The sequence below is a fragment of the Centroberyx gerrardi genome, chromosome 23, assembly GCF_048128805.1.
Source record: "Centroberyx gerrardi isolate f3 chromosome 23, fCenGer3.hap1.cur.20231027, whole genome shotgun sequence".
NCBI classification, from domain to species: Eukaryota; Metazoa; Chordata; class Actinopteri; order Beryciformes; family Berycidae; genus Centroberyx; species Centroberyx gerrardi.
Window position 1 is genome coordinate 16,794,411 of NC_136019.1, and position 20,305 is coordinate 16,814,715.

The window sequence follows — 20,305 nt, forward strand, 5'->3', positions numbered from 1 at the left end:
TGTAGCGCACTTTGCATTGGTTTTGTATGTTTGTAGCGATTGAGATGGGCTTAGTTAGGAACCGGACAGCTATAGCATGAACAAGGTCAACTATTTCTACATGAGCTTGGTTTTTAGGCGTCAGCCGAAAACCTCCAGCTCAGCAAACAACTCGCGAGACACCAGCGTGAACTTGTTCACTGAATAACGAAATACACTTCCGGTCAAATTTGTCTCATAAACTTCACAATAAAAGTCTTAATGGTTGAAAGGAATAATGCGGTATTTTCTGTTTTTAGACACCACACAGCAGGTAGCTGACGAGAGAGCATGTTGAGAGACCATTGTTGAACTGAGCATGTGCGATACTTTTGTGGCAGTATTATTCATAGGTCAGCAGAGGGCGCTGTTGAATTTCATTTGTGTGGCAGTGCTACTGTTTATTACTGTACTGTACTAACATTCAAAACAAATAAACACACACAGCAAGCTATTGAAGTTAATCCACCCAAACATTAACAACTGTCAACCCTTTCTACATTCATTCAGACATGACTGAACACTTGCAAAGACAATCTGAGGATTGTCCTTTTCTGTATTGCTAAAAAGAAGAATTAAGAATAGAGAACAAGTCAGTCTTTACTTTCTTTCGTCTTCACATACATTCATTAATATATGAACAAAGAGTGAGCATATCCAATAACTGCAGGTGAGAATACAACAAGTGGCAAGACATTTCTAATCAAAATGAATGGAATGTAAACAGGCAAGATGTAACTAATCATATAATATAAAATAATATAAGATAAATAAATAATAACAATCTCAATGATATACTGATAGGACAAACTGTAAGTGATCATATTGAGTTGGATGTCGGAGCACAAGACATTTTTTAATCAAAATAAATTGAATGTAAATTGACAAAATGTTAAGATGTAGCAAAATTGATTACAAAAGACTGGTCGGGGCATGTTGTGGTGTTTTGGTGGATCAGCAGGTTAAGATGAGTAATAATAGTTTCTGATGAGCTTTGCTCCTATCTTTCATGTCACTCTCCAGACTGGCTACTAAGCAGAAATGCAATGAAAATAAATGTAAGAAGTTATTTCAGACGTCTACAATTAAAAGAAGATGGGATGCAGTAAAGTAGTAGGCTGGAAGTAATGAAAAAGTGGCAAAAATATAGAAAAGTATGCAATCACAGAATACAGAAACACAGGCAGACACATTAAAAGAGACAGACATAGAAATGCATAAACGCTGTAACTATAATAATGCAGCAAGAAGTTTACTGTTCCAACTCTATCAAATGAGGGTTCAAAAAATAATTCATCAGAAGATATTATGTTAAAATAAAGTGTTAGATACTCAGGGATCTTCTTTTCTGAAATGATAGTCATGGACATTGCATTTTATTTAATGTTTACGTTTTCTGGCATTTTTATATATAAAGGAAATGTTTCTTGAACCCTTCAATTGTGTGCATAGCTAGAATTCCTTCCAGTGATGTTTCTGTAAAAGTGCAAGGAAGGTCACAGGATTTGATGCTGAATGAGTAAAACTCTGATTGTACTGTTCTGTCTTTTGTGTTATAATCTTGGTTATATCGTAAATATGTATACCATGAATAAAGATTCTGTGAGTCAATAATAATAATATTTCAGTATCGCCCCTTGGTGACTTTGTCTTGACAGGAACATCACACATCACAATGATGATGTCACATTGGTCTACATTCCACACACTGTGAACCTGAGTGACAGAACTTTGGATCACTCCTTTGGTATCTGAATGGTCAGCTATCTAAACCGTCTGTCACTCACTGACATCAAAACACCTGGAGAGCTTTTCCTTGTACCAGGTTTGTAAATTCTTTATTTTTATTTCATTATTTAAACACTGTTTCTAGTTAACTAAGTATCTTGACATATCTTTTTCAAATTGAGTGCAAGTGACTGATGATTCAACCTTCAACTATCAAAAGCTTTTTTCTCCAGTTTTTTCCAGTAGTTTTCAGTGACGGTATCTAACATCATCGGTATCTCAGATCAGTAGTATGTAAAGTCAATCTGATTATGACACACAAAACGCACCAAGATGAGTCTGCTTCATGTAAATTAGAGGATCATTTAGAGATCCTGTGACTGGACAAAGGTGCATTGAAGCACAGATTAACACCCTTGGATGGCAATCACACACACACACACACACACACACACACACACACACACCCCTTCAGCTGGATATCTGCTTGGTCTTCATAGCGAAGTTGCACCTGTTGTCTTGTTTTTACATTCTTTGTTGAATTCAGAAACCCAAGATTTGAGATGAAGAAAAATGTCAAATAATGGAATTAAAAAAAAAAAAAAAAAGTAAAGTAAAATTATATAAATAAATACAGTGATGACATTTCTGTTTACTTTAGAAGTTATTACACACTGTATGCTGTGATTCTGATCTGGGAAATATTAAAGACATTCATAGCCAGTCTGCTGATTTTGTCTCTTTATTTACTGTGCTCTCAATGTAATGATTATTGAACCAATTAACAGAACAAAGTAATGTATATATAGTAAATATAGCAAACATAGACTGTTTGAATGGTCTTAATATTTTTAAAACTGTACAAATATTTTCCTGAAACAAAAAACAAACATATTTCTAGATTCTGAAACTTACTGTCGAGTAGAAAAAGATCGGAGATCGTACTGAAATTGCACTGAAAACCAAATTTTTTAACTTCACTATTCTGCCACTTTGAAGATGCACATTAAACAGACATCTTGTTGCTTTAATTTACTTGTTACAGCATTCAAACATTAATGTAATGAACTTCCTCCACAACAACAATCAAAACATTAATGCAAACTCTGATTACATCAAATTGGAAAGAAATGTGCGCTCCTGAGATACACTGACTCAAAGCACAAAAAGGTATTTAAGAGTATAACATCAGAACAACCACAGTAAGACAGACTATGTAGACTGTGTGAATGGTCTGAAATTATACAGAATTACATAATAAAAAATTTAACTTTGCTAATCTGCCACTTTGCACAGACATCCTGTCTTCATTTACTTGTTTCAAACAATGTAATGAACTTCCCCCACCACAACAATCAAAACATGAATGCAAATTAGGAACAAATGCTGTGCGCTCCTGACATATACTGCACATTGATTCAAAGTATGAAAATCTATATAAGACTATAACACATTAAAACAAACAGCCACAGTTAATGCTGCTCCTTTAAGAAAGGTTTTTTTAAACAGTAGAAGTGACAACCATAGAGGTACTGTATCAGGTAGTGAGAAGCACTATTTGCAGTGACGTTCTATTATGTTCCTGGATTGTGTTTTAGCAATGACTTACACCTTGTGATTTTATATTTGTTACTATTTGTGACAAGTATTGTCTGCCATATCAGAAATTGTCATAAGATCCCAATATCCCTCAGTAGAAGTTGTAGACCTCAGCTCAGTCAAAGAGCCTCTCACTTGATGCCAAATGATTCTTTGAGGCTTTTTTCTGCTTGCTTCCTTGTAATGTCTTTCCAGGGTTGAGGAATATCAGCAGGCTTTGCATCGTATTCTTTGGCAAACTCCTTGTTGAACTTTGCCATCATATATTTCCAGTAGTCTGATGCCTCAAGGCTTCCATCTGGAGGAATTTTCCAGTCAGGGAAAATGTTGCTGTAATTCTTGTAAGGGTGATGTTTGTCATTTGTAGAATGGCAGCAGAATGAGCGCTCTATGGTCACAAGAGAAGAACATATGTCAGTGTCGAGTTTGCCTGAGTCAGTAAAATTGAATTCCCCAAGACCCTCTGGCCAATGTATTGAAGCCCAGTGGTGAGTATGGGCTTTACCTCCTGCCTCACAAGGTGCTGTGCAGAATGGACACTGTTTACCACATCCAATCACCTTGGTGAAAAGCTCATTCTGGGGATTGACACAAACTTGTTTTAGTTTGACCTCGTCTGTTTTTTTAAATGTCTCCCTAAGAGCTTGCCCCATGTCTTCCACACATGCTGTCAGCCAATGGTTTGCATTGTTTAGGATCATGAAAGCTCCGAGAGCGTCCTGTGAACTGACCAGTTCATCACCAAGTTCCCTGCAGATATCTTCAACAAATTTCATCAAGTTGCCATTCTTGTCCATTTGGGCCTTTGTGATAGCATTCTTTATACTACAGATACTTGCTTTCAGATGTCGATCCTCCAATTCAAACTTTGTAGACCCATTTGAGGAGTGTTCCACAATTTGGTCAAATATCCAGTTCTTTACATAATCTTCATAAGAGCAAATGTAGCTCAAATAGCTCTCAAATTTGTCCATTGAAAGCAAATCATTTAAAACAGAGTACTGGAAAAATGTCCACGTGCTAAATTGCAGTGAATTTTTGCTCGTGAGCATTTCCTCAATAATATCTGGACCCAAGGAACTGTTGACATAGGCTTCCACTGCAGGCTGCAAGCAGAGGTTGGTGAATTCTGCTGCTTTCTTCTGGCACTGGTCTCGTGCATGGAACAGATCTTTAAAATCAGCACGATACTTTCCTTTGTATTGATTGAGACATCTCCAAGGATCATTCTCTTGTATGAAGTCTTCATGCATTTTCTGAAACTTTCTGGCTGCAACTCCACAGATGTGCTGTTTTAGAGAAACTTCAAACCCAATATCGATCTTAATCTCTCGATTGCTAATCAGCCTCTCGTCAATCATGTGTAGGATCTCCAGGATGTAATTGTCATGATAATTGGTTTTCCTTTCCACTTTCTCAGTCACAAACTGTGTGCAAGCGGCTATGATGCTGTCAGCCAATCTTTGTACTACCATTGTGTGATCTTGGTTGTTGAAGAACATATGTATCATGTGTTTATGTCGGTTATAGAGTCCCTCAGCTGTATATTTGAAGGGCTCTATTCCACAATCACGCAGGTTTTTTTGAGACACTAATTCACTGGCATGACTCCCCTTGAGTGTTAAATTTGTCCTCAGGTGGTGATACACCTTAGCAAAGATGTCAGTGGTCTTCAATTCAGCCAAGGATAATTCATTCACCGTTTTATCCCACACCTTATCAAATTCTCTGTCTAGCTCTTTTTCTGTCCTCTGGGCTTTTCTCTTACGACATTCCTCAATCAATCCAAGCACTTTCTGTTCTAAGATGTTTGTATGGCTCTCCTTGATTCTATCAAGTTTTTTAATTCCTTGTCTGATTTCAGCTGCTGCTTCAAGTTGATTAAGTACAGAGCTCTCCATTTCTCGTCGAAGGCTTTTTGCACTGTTTGAGAAGTCCTCTCTGTATCTCTCTACTAGATGGACATGACCCTCTGGTTGTTTGAAGTACTGTGTCAGATTTTGAATGAGAGTTTTCTCCCATTTAGATAGCTCTGAGCAAGCTTCACTTTTCAAATGACTGAGAAATTCTCCCATGTCAGATATCTCAGATTTCACAGCAACCGCACCAAAGTTTGAAATTCTTCTTTTAGCATGTGTAACCCATGTGTACATATGTTTCTTGAACTCCCATTCCCATTTGTTGAACTCTGTGCACAGCCTCATGTAGGCATCAGCCACCAGGCTATTTCTGAAGCTGAAGATGAAGTTCTCATGTTTTACTGCATTCCACAAGCTTGTTGTCCACTCCATAAACTCCAAGATATCATTAGCAGATGACTCACAATCTCCCAAAATTTTGATTATGTTCTTCTTGAGATCATAAACAGCCTCACTGTACCCTGCATTAACTGGTGCCATTGGTGGATTCCCATTCCACAGTCCAGGGATGTACCAGTTCCCAGTGTCCGGATTGTATTCCATCACATCAGTGAAGCTCTTGTTCTCCTCTTTCTTTTCCATTTTGGCTGCTGCCTGGGTCATCTCATTCAACTGTTGCAACAGTAGTTTCCTGTCCCTTAAGTTCTTGTCATGGGCTGACACATCTGACACATTCTGGTGAACAAACTGACATTTGGACTTTTTACCCACCTCTTTCATCCTGAGAAAAGCATGGACTACAATTCGTAGGATGTCCCTCATTTCTGTTGAATTTTCCATTGCAATGTTGATAATTGTGATGTCAGTCAACCCCACAACAAGGGTCGCAAGTTCATTGTCATGCTCATAGCTATCCTCCAGTTCTGCAAGCTCTGGTGACTTTAGGCCTTCAGTGTCAATGATCACCATGAAGTCACAGTTTAGTACTTTTTTGAAGTCTTCGTTGATTCTGATGAGCAACATAAAGGCACCTCTAGTGCATCTACCACTGCTGACTGCAAACTGCACTCCAAACATGGTGTTAAGGAGAGTGGACTTTCCTGTGCTCTGAACTCCAAGAACTGTGACTACCAGTATCTTGTTGTTTGGACACACCAAGGTATTCAGCTCAGAGAGAACATCACTCACCCATCTCAGAGGTATGTTGGATGCATCTCCATCTACAAGCTCCAAGGGAAATCCATCAAGGAGCAATTCTGCACACAGTTTGGGCAGATGCTGTAGTTGTTGACATGATGGGTCAGTTTCTGGAAGGGAGACTGAAGCCTCATAGATTTGACCCATTTCACGCAAGAAGTGTTCAGTCCCCAATGAGCTGTTGGAAAGTTGTCTGTCAAGGTCTTTAATTTCCTCTTTGTTTTCAGACTTCTGGCATTTCTCTTTGTACTGCTCCCTGAGCCCAGAGAGTTTTTCACGAGACAGGTTATCAAGGTTAATTCGCATCCATTTCAGGAAATAGGATCTCTCTATCCCTGGGCTTGATATTGCCCTCATGAAGCATGTCATTGCATTTGACATGTCATAACAGTTCTGCTGTTCCCAAAGTTTTTTTTTTCTGTACTAGGAGATCACTTTTGTACTTTTCTATGTTTTCAGCCCCGGCTTTTTGAAGCCTACATTCTTCCTTCTCTAAACGAGTCAATTCTTTCCATATTTGGCCTTGCAAGGGAAGCTGGGCTTCTTTGTACTGTGGGATGTCTTGTATTTCTGCAGTGATGGCATCTGCATTTTGCTTGGCACTCTGACACTCTAGGGAATCCTCATCAACCAAGATTCCCAGTTCATGGGCAATATCAGCCATCTGCTCCACTCGCATCTTGGTCCTTGAGTTCTCAACTACATCCCTGACTGTTTTTTGCATGTTTTTGACAAAGTCTGCATCATTCATCTGCTTGGTCTTCAAAATGATGTTGCTGTTTGTCAAGTTCAACTCAGATGCTACTTTTTTTTAGAGCATCAAGACTGAAACCTTTGCTCTGATGGTTACCCACCAAGAACACCTGTGCCTTGTTGTGTTGGCTGGTCAGTAGCTTGTACTGAGAGTCCAAATTGTCAAAGAACACAAAAACTGCTGCAGATGTCTGGCACAAAAAAGAGTATTGTGCTTCAAACAAAGCAATGCCCCCCCTGAGGTTAGCTACAGCTACCGGCTCACCAAAAATGTCAATGTTTTTGTTCCCACAGAGAAGATACCAACTAATTTCAGCCAATCCATTCGATATTCTCCTTGGACTATCACCACACTCCATGTTGCGGTGAACAAAAGTGTCGTGATACTGTTGGGAATTGCTCAGAAGCTTGTTGAGAATCTCTGACTTGGACAAGGAGCACTCGCCCAGTCTCACAAAAGACACCATGGGAAGTTCAGAGAGAACAATTCTCTCTTCAATAAAGCCCCTGGATTCTGAAAGTGACTGAGGTCTGTACTTCTTAACAATGTCTCTCATGGCCCAAAGCATGAGTGTGCACTGTTTTGTGTCACGATTAGGAAGCAGCAGAGGCACCGAAAACTGGCACATGGACATTTTCAATGCCATTTCCTGCTGTACAAAGCCACTGGAGCACAGAAAGAGAGCAGTGATAATGCCTAAGGGGTTTAACATGTCACCTGAGTTTGGACTGTTGACCAGATTATCAAGATCTAAATCTGTATTCCCAGAGGAAGCATCACAGTTTGACTCACATACTGGTGTACACTTCACATTCCTAGCTGTCACATTAACCATCATTAATTTCTTCAGAAAACACCATGGAAGATCTGAATGACACTTAGCAGATTCATCAGCAAAGGTCTTCTCATCAATCTGAAGTACTGTGCTCAGTGATAGCTTCTCTGTGTAGTGCTGCTCCAACCCCAGATCTTCCAATAAGCTCTTCAAGTGTGTCTCTGTGGGAATGAAGATCATGCAGAATATTTGAAACCCATTTTCATCAGTTGTTTTAAGTTTCTAAAAGCATAAATCTGCAATCAATTGTACGTTAAATGAATTTGCATTTTGAATTAGCTTGATGTAACCAGTGATCTCTGGCAATGAGACATTGCATCCTGCCTTTGTATTCTGCCTGATTTACACAGCCAACCCACTGTTAATCAGCACCACATAATGAAGTGGCCCTGTACATAAGTAAGGGGTGAACACTTTTAAAAACTACATTTTTTTGTAGCCACTGAAAAGATTTTTATTTAGCCACTGAAAAGAAACATTCTTAAAATGATTATTGACAAAATTATTCTCATGTCGAGGTTGTTTTGCATTAATGAAAATATTTGGTCAGTCTTTTAAAGAAATGTTTGATAAAATAAAACAATGAAGTAACTAATTAGTGTTAATCAAAAATGAAGGCATTGTTCTTTGTAATTCCTGAAGAAAATTTGTCATTTTAATCATTTTAACTTTTTCAGAAACAATCTCAGTTGAGACTCAGTTTTGTGAGAATTACCCTCAAAAGTCTTGAGGACCATGAACAAATTGTGTAGCAAATGCACAATAAGTCAGGGAGTATGAATTTATAAAATTACATTTTACAGCCACTGTCGATGCAGATCCCAACATGGGATCCAGCACTGTCAGTGTGTCATCTCTTAAGTAGCATCTTAAAAGTATTTCTACAGACAGGCTTGTATTTGTTTTACCTATTTTATTCTTGTTTCACTTGCCTGTACAATTATTCTGTAACCCTGTTTTTAAGTGTCTGGCATGTTTTTTTACTTGTCAAATTGGCTGTTATTAAGTATTGTTTTCATAAAGTACAAACAAAATTATATGATTAAATTATAATAAAAACATTAACAATAGTAACATTAATAACAAATATTAGTAATAGTACTAACAGTATTATTATTATTATTATTATTGTTATGTGCAAACAACTTACTTGTGTGGGCAGTTATCACAGCAGGCTTGCTTCGTGTTCCATTCTTCAGTCGTGTTGAAACGTAGAAGGAGTATTTCACCCCTGGACTCAGGCTGCTGAACGTCAGGCTGTTGGTGTCTGTTGTCAGCTCCTGGACAGTTTCTCCTTCACAGCAACAGGTCACGATGTAACCTCCCACTTCACCAGCAGGGGCGTCCCAACTCAGAGACACTGAGTCAGTGCTGACCTGACAGACCGTTATCTTCTCAGGAGGGGGAGACTCTGTGACAAATAAAATGTAAAGCCTTCACTCCAAACTGGAAATTCATGTTCCCTGCATGTCTGCATTTTACAGTGATGTTTGACTGCTAAGCATCATGGATCTAGTGGAGTGTAATTACTTTACCCACTTTTTCATAAATAAATCTTTATGACATAAATTGATAGTGTACATCATTGTAAGAAGTATCTAACTGGTGTGAGTTATGAGGATAAGGTCTTACACTACTACTACTACTATAAACTTTACGCTTTTCTGAAAATATAATTGATTTGTGTAGCCTATCTGTCGGTGGTTATTTGCTTTATGATGCTCACCAACTGGAGTTCACCCAGTTTTTATTTGCCACTGCATCACTGCCTGGCATCACTCATTGACACACTAATATCCATAAAGAAAAAATTCACTGTTGGCAGTTTAGCCATTTATTGCAGGTGCAAAAACTAACATCTCAATGCTACATCATCTTCATCAGAGTCAAGGAAAGAAGCCAAAGAAGCTGATGCACAGTGGAATCTTCTTGTTGCTGTAATTTATCTATTTCAAGACCGATGCAGAGCGATTTGAGTTGATTTCAAGAAACAAAAGTAAAAAGAAAACATTATTTTACATATTTACCAGTTACGACAGATATAGAGGTTGCTTTGCTTCGATTTCCATTGTCAGCAACCCTTCTGATGCTGACAGTATACTCAGTCCCAGGATGGAGTCCCTCAACCTGAGCGGTGTTGGAGTCTCTGATGTACAAACTCTCTGTCTGTGTGTTGCAGGTGTAGGTCAGGTGAAATGAACATCGAACAGAGAGATCAGTGAAGGTCCAACCAAGAGAAACAGTGTCACTGCCAGGATGGAGAACTGCTATTTCTCTAGGTGGAGGAAGATCTGGAATAAGAAAAAATATGGAAAAAGATTTTCTATTTCACAATGTGTCCTCATTGCAGCACAGTTTCAGTCATGGAAGATGTGCCCAATTTCCTGGCAATATTTATTCATGTATTTCTACTCAACAACACTGTGCTTATGACTGACCTTCTACACCTGTATCAGTGTGTTGACACTGACAGTCAGACTGTGGTGTTGGAGGAGCAGCTGCTTCTTCCCTGCAGTAAAGCTGAAAAAATAAGAAAACAAAATGCATTTTCAGGTGAAATTAATGAATTAATAATCCCATACACATTGTACTTATCTTTTGATTTATTTTGATTTCTATTAGGTCTTGGAATGTAAACATTAACGGATTACCTCCTCATCTGAGCTATCCATTGCGAGTGGGCTCTCAGCCATCCCACTCTTGGTCCAAGCTCAGCTTATTCAAGCTACTTCTCACTGGGCAGAATGAGCAACAAGCCTGTTAGACCTCCTCCTCCTTTAGTAGCTATTATTCAGGAATAACAGGAACTCATATAGTAATATAGTATAATAGTAATTCATATAGTAATACAATAGGAGATCAAATGTATACATAGGTGGGCTATAGTACGATATAGGTTCGCTATGATCTCACGACTGAAGACACACTGTAAATCCCTATAGGAATATTATGGTAATAGAGCTGACATTCACAAAATTACAAAACATGAATTCAGTCCATTTTCTGCCAGTGGAGTAGTAAAGCTAAATTAGGGTCCTTGATATGAAAACGGTTGAGAACCTCTGTATTAGTGTGCTGTGGGCTTTTCTCAATCGTGTGGCAGTGATTAAACTAGTCGACTTTATATCTAGCTCTGTGGTAGTGGTGTGTCCCTCACTTTCATGCTGAAACCATTGTTCTCTGGCCCTATAGGCCATAACATAACCTGCCCTCCTGGTAGCCACATCCTCATCGTGCTCCCCTTGCCTTATATATGATTTGAATATTTAAATAAAGTGGATATTTTGTACTTATTTCTTGTTTCCTGTGTGGGATTATTTGAAGCCTCTGGACCATACCGGTTCATCCCAGGTGGTGGCAGCATTTAGCTGCCCTTATATCCAGTAAGGTTTATTACAATATGTTGAAATTAAATTGCACCTTTTATGTTGGGGTAAATTTGACTCCAATTTGTTGATCACCTATTTAAGTGAGGCTGTGGGCACACACTTATTGTTGTTTGCTCTGTTGCAGCTTCCCATACTTGTTGTGGCACATGAAAACTTTTCTTGACACTTTGTACAAAAACTGTGTAGAGGCCTTCAAAGTCAATGCATGTACCTTTGTATCAGTTGTTGATCTCATGTTTACACGTTTATCCCACCAAATTAGGAAAAGTCAAAGTATTGAGCTAAAAATAAAATAAGGTGGAATAGAGATATCAAATTCTGGCTGCGGTCAAATTGAGCCCAAACATTCATACAACCATCATACATTCATAATACTAATGGCAACCACTCACTCACACACAAAAAAAACCAAAAACATTTTATCAAAATAACAGGATCTAAATAAAGGATCTAAAAAGAATAGAGGTATAAAATATGTACTGTAAAAGAGTGCACTGCTATTGGGTTTATATGTAAAGAAAAACAAACGGCTCCCTAATCTAAAAAGTCAAGGATAGGAAAAATAGAATTTTCTCCATTACAAAAGCAAATCCTAAATCCACCTTGTCTTCCTCACTGTCTCATCCATTAAATGTATTCTGTTATCTTTGTTTTAGGACAGTCTAATTGCACTTAGGAATGGTAAAATGCTGCACTGCTCTCTCGTTCACGTGGCTCGTGCTGGAGTGTGGCTGTTGCTATGTGTTTCCTCTCTGTTGTTGAAGCCTTGGCTCTTTTTGGTACCTAAATAACACAGGTCACATAGGCACACATTTCCTCCACAACTATTTTCAGCCCCTGCCTTCTGGGTGGAGATACAAAACCCAAAGACAAAGACAGGTCGAAACACTGGTCGAACCCCCCCTCCCCCCTCCGTGGTGTTCTCTACATATATAATATCTATGTACATTCCAAATTTTAGCAGCTTGCCATACAGTGTGGTTGCAGTTATAGATGGTAAAGAATGTCCACTTCATTAGTTCATTAGTCAATGAGGTAGATACACAATAGAATGAATACATGAGGTACATTTGGAGCATTAAAGAATATGGACAAAATTCCTGAGGCTGAAATGTGGCCTGGTGTGCAAAACCTGTAGTGCTGCAGGGCTGAGCAGACATTATAGTACAAGATAAGCCAACCATCCAGCCAATGGATCCAGTCTTAGCCACTGCTACTTTGCATACTGAGTCTCTGTCCAAGCAGAACAGTCATTACACTTCTCTAGACTACTAGGGCAACACCTGTATAGCATGACATATGAAACAGAAACAGTGCACAACTTCCTCTCATTACTGCATGGAATTCCTTAATCATCTTCTCTTATATTGGCGTGTGACTGGAAATGGAGAAGCAGTTGTGATGAGGAAATTGTTATCCCCGCCAGCCTCATGTGCTTCAGCTGTGTGAAGATGCATCTGTTTCGGGGTTGCCTCCTGTCCTTCCCCCTGCTGATGGCGACCACTCTGGTGGGCGCAAGTGTGTCGAACAGCTTCAGAGACTGCAGCCACTTCTTCTACATGCAGACGCCACCTGCAGGAATCCGGGGAACCGGCGTGAAGAGGATCTGCCAGAGGTACCAAGACAAACCGCGCTACGCCACGCTGTACGACAGCAGTCGCCACCTCCCCCTCTACTCAGGCTACATCTTTAAGAAGTCTGATGGGAAGAGGAGGATGGACACACCCTGGATGTATGAGCCTCAGGTATAGAGAGCAGCACTGCTGTGTTTGGTTTCAAAGCTATTGGCAGCTCTCCACTGCTGCTTGCGCTGGATAAACTTGATGTTTTTTGGGCAATTCTGCCAGCAGCAGTAACAAGTGAGACACAGGGACAAAACTGACATATACCTTCCCAGATGTTTTCCATCGTCCTCCAGATGTTTCTATGTGAGGCAACAATGCTGAGGTAATTCTTTGGGTATTGTTGGCCATCAGGGTTGCCTAAAAAGTTGCCCCATGTATCACTGTCTACATGTGTCACATGGCATGTGTCGCATACCATCACATGGAACAACTGCTGCATTGTCCAACAATAACAAGATAAACTGTATTGCAATCCCTATGTGTGTTTCAAGGACTCTAGTGACCCTTGTAGGGAAGATCAGCCAACCTGCTTGTTGTTAAAGACACAACAGGAAGCTGTTTGACTTTTTCCAAGGGTTACAGCCACATTCAAAATGAATGATGCTACCTTTCTGTCTCCTCTTTTCCCTACAGCTGGCTTCCGATGATGTGAGTGGGGATATGAGAGGACTTCCCCTTAGTGATGACACTCTGACACTCTCTCCTCTGATTGAGGAGAGCCAGGCTGTGTTGGACGACTATACAGACGCTGTGGAATATGAACGTGGCACGCTGAATCCTGATCAGCACCAAGCAGAACCTGACGACAAATCCTCTACCTACACCCTGACTAATGTGGTTCCATTAATTACAGACTTCCTGGACACGTCCTGGAACCCATATCTGGACATCGTCCGCCGACGCCTCAACAACTTCTGCCATGGCAAATCTTTCATGGTGACAGGAGTGACCGTTTCTGGGGCGACCATTCAGCGAGACAACAAGGACCGCCTAGCAATCCCTAAACACTTATGGCTGGCATACTGCTGCCCGCGGTTTGACCGTAACTCGCCGTATGAGGTGAGGTTCATGTTCCCCAGTTATGGAGGCTACGCACTGAATGAACAGACTGGCCACAGTGTGGTGGAGGTCCCTCTGAAGACCCTGGAGAGCTTCCTGAAGAGCCACACAGACATGGACAGCAACCTGGCTATTTTCTACAAGGGCTGTGTGTCAGAAAACCCCTTCAAGAAGAGGAGGAGAGACCTGAGCAGTGTTTCAGTCTGATAGAACACCTTGAGCTGGACTCACAGCTATGGATTAAGCCTAATTATATGCTAAAATGTCCATTTAAACAAACTCAAAAGATTGCAGACCTGGGTTGCAGACCTCAAACCCACCTGGTGACACGGTCTGCGGACCGCAGACCCATTTCATGACTTAATTAGCATTATTTCAAGCTTTTGAAGAAACTCCACATGTGAGTTTGATTAGGCCTTGATTATCTAAATCGAAGGCTCCATAGTCCAGAAAATAAATTTAAACCAAATTTAAACCATGTTCATGAAAGCCCCTTCAATATTCTACCTTACTGAGGTGTATCCCTGGGTTACTGTGTCTATGAAACTGGCCCCTTGCTTATGGCAGGGCTCTGAACAAATGAAGCTTGCAATGTTTAGTTATTCTACAGACTTTTTTAAAATTGTTGCAAAGAAAATAATGAGAATGAAAATAAACAGCATATCTATGAGAAAGATATGACTAACACAAATGTGGTATGTTATGTGTGAAGCATGTGTGAAGCTGAGCATCTAACAGGCTGCTAAATCTAGCTATTGCGCATCAGCATGCAGCACACAGCCAGTACCAGGATAGAGGAGGTGTGAAAACACTGCTGTAATGTTGTAATCAAATAGATAGGGTCATAAGGGTCATCTTACACCATGTATTTCATAGAGCAGATCACAGAGGAACACTTTTCAAATAGCCAGTTATGATATAATAATGACATAGCCTACTTTATGGAGGCTTTACCCTCAGGCTTGCTGTCATATGCTCCTCCCTCCCTGCTCCTCCCCTCATTCCCTCTTGCTCCCTCCCCAGTCTCTGCTCTCGTCCACCTAGTTCAGGTATAGACAGAGGAAAGGCAGCGCTCACACACCCATGATGTCAGCTTATCTGCTGCTAGCCCTGCTGACCTCCATGGTGACCCCTGGGGCTCCCAGCGTCGACCCCTCTTCTTTCAGGGACTGTGCCAACTTCCTGTATCATCAGCAGGCGCCGACGGGCATCAAGGCCCAGGGGCTTCAGAAGATCTGCCAGCACTACAGTGACCAGCCGCGCTACGCCACCCTGTATGATGGCGTCCGCAGGGTGCCGCTGTACTCTGCCTACACCTTCAAACGCTCCACCGGGGACTCCATGGATGGCTTGCCCTGGATGTACGAGCCTCAGGTACAGGTGGCTTTTCTGTCTATATCAAGGGCCAAGCTTCTGTGTTCCTGTTTCTGTGGGTAATTGGAGAAGAGAATTGACCCTGACAGCAAGTACAAAGAACAAGGCTCAACGGTGCTTTGGCTGGAGAGTTTACGATTATTACTGTGAAGACTCTTGATAACCACAGTGCCACAACTGCCTGTGTAATGAACGGGCCTCATTGTTTCTGTAAGATACATCTCCTGCTGCAGTTAAGTCAAACACTGTGTCAATGATGCTCATTCTCTCCCTCTTTGGTCTATTGCTTTGTCAATAAAACTTGTCTCTCTCCCTCGCTCTCTCTCCCTATCGCCATCATTTCTCCCTCCATTTCTCCCTCCTAACTCCTCCAGTTGACCAGTGGATCTGCTGGAGGTAACATGCAGCCCTTCCCCATGGCTGCTGGGACTCTCCAGAGCCTGGAAGAGAGCCAGGCGGTGCTGGCTGACTACTCAGACTCCATTGTCCTCCAGCGGGGCCAACTGAACCCCGACCAGCACCAGTCCAGCCCAGGGGACAAAGCCTCCACCTACACCTTGACCAATGTGGTGCCTCTGGCTAATGAATTTCTGCACCTCCATTGGCTGCCATATTTGCACAACATCCGCTTACGCCTCAATAACTACTGCCGAGGCACCGCATATGTAATCACCGGAATGACTACCATGGGTCATACTATACGTAGAGGCAATGTCAACCGATTGGCTGTGCCCAAACACCTTTGGTCGGCCTACTGCTGTCCCATCTTTGACCCCTCTATGCCCTATGAACTCCGGTACAAGTTCCCAACATATGCGGCCTATGGCCTTAATGATGTTACTGACAACTTTGTTACAGAGACATCAACCCAAGGAGTTGAAGCTCTGGTGAAGAGAGAGATGGATGTAGATCAAAACTTTAAACTGTTTGATGGAAACTGTGTTCCTCAGGTGTGAAGACTCTTAGTGGTAGAGTCACAGAGATTAGAGTTTAAATGGGTCATAAATCATGTTAGAGAGAGGGAGGAAAGGTGAGATTGAGATACCTGTAATGACTTGATGCTACTAGTTTTTATGTAAATGCTCACCAATAAAATTATAACTTTATGTTTGAACAAGGTCTTATTGTTTTACTCACTGTCACACTGATAACTCAGTTTCATCCATGCATTCAAGGATTTATGAAATAGCCATTCTAATTGAAACCAGAAGAAGTGTATGATAATATAATAAAAATAAAAATAAATATATTTGTGATTCATGCAGCATCTCGGCTCAGATACATGATCTCACTTTAGAAAAACCAAACTATAATTTTCATCTTCTGTTTCTCCTCTAATAGCCTCACAATTGTACAGTGAACACCTTAATCGAGGCATAGGAAACACAGAATCATTACATTACGCTTGCTTGTGCCTCATCAGTCTTCTTTGGAATAGTTCATACTTGTTAGTATGATTACTTTGTAGCGAGAATGCACACTAACAGATTGTATGTTTTGACAGTGATGGTACTTCATGATTGATCAATTGATTTAAAATCATTGAACAGATATTGGTCACCCTGAAACTGTTACAATAAACTCTTGCCTGCTTTGCCTGATTTGCAGTAATAAAGCTTTACAAACTGTTATTGAGCTGTTATGAAGTTTTCATTCTTCTGACACATTCACTTTTTACAAAATAATACAAATAATACAAACATTTCTGTGATATTATGCTGACTTCTCATGATCATTCACAAAAGGAATTAATTCATCAAAAACAGGACATAACATGAGGGCCCTTTCAAGTTAACACTGTTTTTCTGAAGTCTGAATAAGTTCTAAAAACAGCCTTTCCTGTATAGGCATTAAGAATTGTTTTCTGGTTCATGAGTGAGCTGTCAGCTTTTTTCTCCTGTCTGACCCTGCTCTTTTAAAAGAAACCCAATGATCACAAGGCCGAAGTTAAGCTGACCCTTTCTACACCTTTATCCACCAATGAGAGAGGCCATAGCACTGTGATGTCCTTGCTATTGGCTGTATAGTTATTGCAGTAGCCAGCCAGCCGTGGGTGGACCTGCAGAGGTGTAAGGTGTGTATGGTTTTGCATATTGAGTCTCGATTAGAGAGAGCTGAGGATGAAGCCTGTAGTAGCTATTTACTCAGCTGCTGGTAAAGCCTTTGTGCTCCGCGGGCAGATATAGAAACACATGAAATTATACATAGAAGCTCACAGAGATACACACTTGTAAAAAGAAGCTTCAGGAACATCAGCGTTGTTTTGGGGGCTCTTCGTCTTCCTTCAGAAATACTCTGCTGACACACATTCAGGACTGCTGTTAACTGGTGTGACCTTTTGTAAGCTGTCCCAACCATGGCATTCTGGGCACAGACGGCCTTCTTGCTGGTCACCACAATAACATCAGTGGTGAGAGGTACTGTGGAGAAGCAGCTGTCTCCAGAGTGCAGAGAATTCCTGTACATGGGAACGCCGCCGTCAGGGCTGGAGCACCACTCCCTCCAGTTCATCTGTCAACGTTACAACAAGAAGCCACGCTACGTGACGCTGTACGACACCGTGGACCACATCCCCGTCTACTCTGCCTACACCTTCAAGCGCTCGGATGGGGAGAAGTGTGTGGATGTGCCCTGGATGTATGAGCCTCAGGTAAAACAAATATGAGGTTAGACAGGGGGAGTTAAGAGGGGAAAGATTACAGAAAGTTCTTTTAACATGAGCAGCAGTGTCATCCAGAGGCCATCATTTTTCATCATTGTATTGTAATCATGTCTGTATCGTTAAATGTAAGGATCCGTAAATGTTTCAATTGATGTTAGACCTTATGCAATGAGATCAGGTCCTCAGACTTCACCTCCCCCCCCCCCCCCCCCCCCCCCCCCTCATTATCTCAATTGTACTGGGTCTGTCTGTCTGCCCACACAGCTATCCACATCCTCTGATACAGGCGAGATGCAGCCATTCCCACGTGGCTACATGCATATGAATTTTGAAGATGCCCAGGCAGTTCTGGACGACTACGCAAACGCCGTCTTCTACGAGCGCGGTGCCCTCAACCCAGATCAACACCAGGCTGACCCCGACGACAAGGCCTCCACCTACACCTTGACCAATATCGTGCCTCTGGTGCCCGAGTTCAGCGATGACGCCTGGAACAAACAGGAGCATATCATCCGCAAACGGCTAAACAATTACTGTCACGGAACGGCCTACGTGGTCACGGGAATCACCACCTCGGGAAAAATGATCCGCCGGGAAAACATCAACCGCGTGGCAGTGCCCACCTACATGTGGTCGGCCTACTGCTGTGTTAACTACGACCACAACGCACCTTACGATGAGCGCTACAAGTTCCCGTCCTTCGCTCACTATGGCCTCAATGAGAAGGAGAACAACCAGGTGCTGGAAATCTCCATCCAGAAGCTGGAGGACTTCCTCAAGAAGTCCACCTTTGTGGACAAGAACTTTCAGATCTTTGTAGACGACTGCATCCCCCCATCCTCCAGTATAGCTCATTAAGAAAAATATCTAGCTATATGTCCGCTGTGTGCCATTGTGCCTTACCCATAATTATCATCTTCTGTTGTTTCTCCTCTAATAGCCTCACAACTGTACAGTGAGCACCTTAATCAATCATAGAAAACATAGAATCATTACATTACGTTTGCTTGTGCCTGATAAGTCTTCCTTGGAATAGTTCATACTTGTTAGTATGATTATCGTGTAGTGAGAATACACACTAACAGATTGTATGTTTTAACAGTGATGGTACTTTATGATTGATCAATTGAATTAAAATCATTGAACAGATAACGGTCACCCTGAAACTGTTACAATAAACTCTTGCCTGCTTTGCCTGATTTGCAGTAATAAAGCTTTACAAACTGTTATTGAGCTGTTATGAAGTTTTCATTCTTCTGACACATTCACTTTTTACAAAATAATGCAAATAATACAAACATTTCTGTGATATTATGCTGACTTCTAGTGATCATTCACAAAAGGAATTAATTCATCTGAAAGCTGTGTTGGCTCCATCTAAAAAAACAGGAAACAACATGACAATAACATCTCACTCACAGAGGCAGAAGACCATATCTGTCTTCCTGTGGTCTCACCCATTATCTCTATATCTGTAAAGAATTCACACTTCCCTCTTTATATCTCTGCCTTCTTTTGGTCTATATGAAACAATCACATATAATGCATTATACCACATGCTCTAATGATAAATCACCAAGCCTGTCATAGCTTAAAGCTTTTAGAGTCACTGTGAGTCACTTTCCTTCCTCAAGACACACAGCGGACTCTGGATCTTAGGTGTTTTTTTTATCAGGTGAAGAGAGCAGAAAGAGAGGGTTGAGGATATGCTGTAGAGATTCAATACTTCTGTTTTCTTTCACCATGGCCAGAGCTAATGCAGGGGTCTGCTTTGCATCCAGTGAATCTGGAAGAATGGGAGGCAGAGTAGTGTGGAGTTAGGGGATCATAGTCAGCTTCTGTCCTCTGATACACTGATGAGCAATGAAACAAATTCAGTTTCTCGTTTTCACCCTCTTACTCTCGCTCCCTCTGTCTCAACAGAACCAGAAAACTATGAGATTGAAAGCAAAATAATAATTTTCAGGCCTTTTGTGTAGAACATAAAGGAGAGGGTAAATTAGCCTACAGTATGTGTATGAGAGACTGTCATGCCTGCTTCATACTTTTCTCTGTAATGCCGTTATCTCAAAGTGCTCTTAACCACAGATAACATTCACTGCTGTTGAATTTACTGGCACTGCATGTATGGCACTTTGAATATATGAAAAAGGCTTTACAATGGGAGTCCAGTTTGTTGGAACTACGAATGAAGCAAGAGGGGAAA

At 41.0% G+C, this 20,305-nt stretch overlaps 3 protein-coding genes and 1 pseudogene across 4 annotated transcripts; 3 read left to right on the plus strand and 1 right to left on the minus strand.

Moving 5' to 3' along the window:
- Positions 1-120: 120 nt before the first annotated feature.
- Positions 121-10,662, minus strand: LOC139925017 (interferon-induced very large GTPase 1-like; annotated as a pseudogene). The gene is made up of 6 exons (XR_013507986.1): positions 10,642-10,662; positions 10,429-10,510; positions 10,018-10,281; positions 9,141-9,401; positions 3,893-8,151; positions 121-179 (listed from the first exon to the last, which is right to left on the minus strand). The product of XR_013507986.1 is annotated as an interferon-induced very large GTPase 1-like (transcript).
- A 2,168-nt stretch (positions 10,663-12,830) lies between these two features.
- On the plus strand, positions 12,831-14,270 carry LOC139925018 (endonuclease domain-containing 1 protein-like). The gene is made up of 2 exons (XM_071916258.1): positions 12,831-13,124; positions 13,638-14,270. The coding sequence occupies exons 1-2, from the start codon at positions 12,831-12,833 to the stop codon at positions 14,268-14,270; spliced, it is 927 nt and encodes a 308-aa protein (XP_071772359.1).
- An 879-nt stretch (positions 14,271-15,149) lies between these two features.
- LOC139925019 (endonuclease domain-containing 1 protein-like) lies at positions 15,150-16,393 on the plus strand. The gene is made up of 2 exons (XM_071916259.1): positions 15,150-15,437; positions 15,812-16,393. Exons 1-2 carry the CDS (start codon positions 15,150-15,152, stop codon positions 16,391-16,393), a joined length of 870 nt encoding a protein of 289 aa, XP_071772360.1.
- Positions 16,394-17,620: 1,227 nt separating this feature from the next.
- Positions 17,621-19,266, plus strand: LOC139925035 (endonuclease domain-containing 1 protein-like). Its single transcript, XM_071916275.2, has 2 exons — positions 17,621-18,087; positions 18,364-19,266. The coding sequence occupies exons 1-2, from the start codon at positions 17,794-17,796 to the stop codon at positions 18,955-18,957; spliced, it is 888 nt and encodes a 295-aa protein (XP_071772376.1). The 5' UTR covers positions 17,621-17,793; the 3' UTR covers positions 18,958-19,266.
- Positions 19,267-20,305: the final 1,039 nt, after the last annotated feature.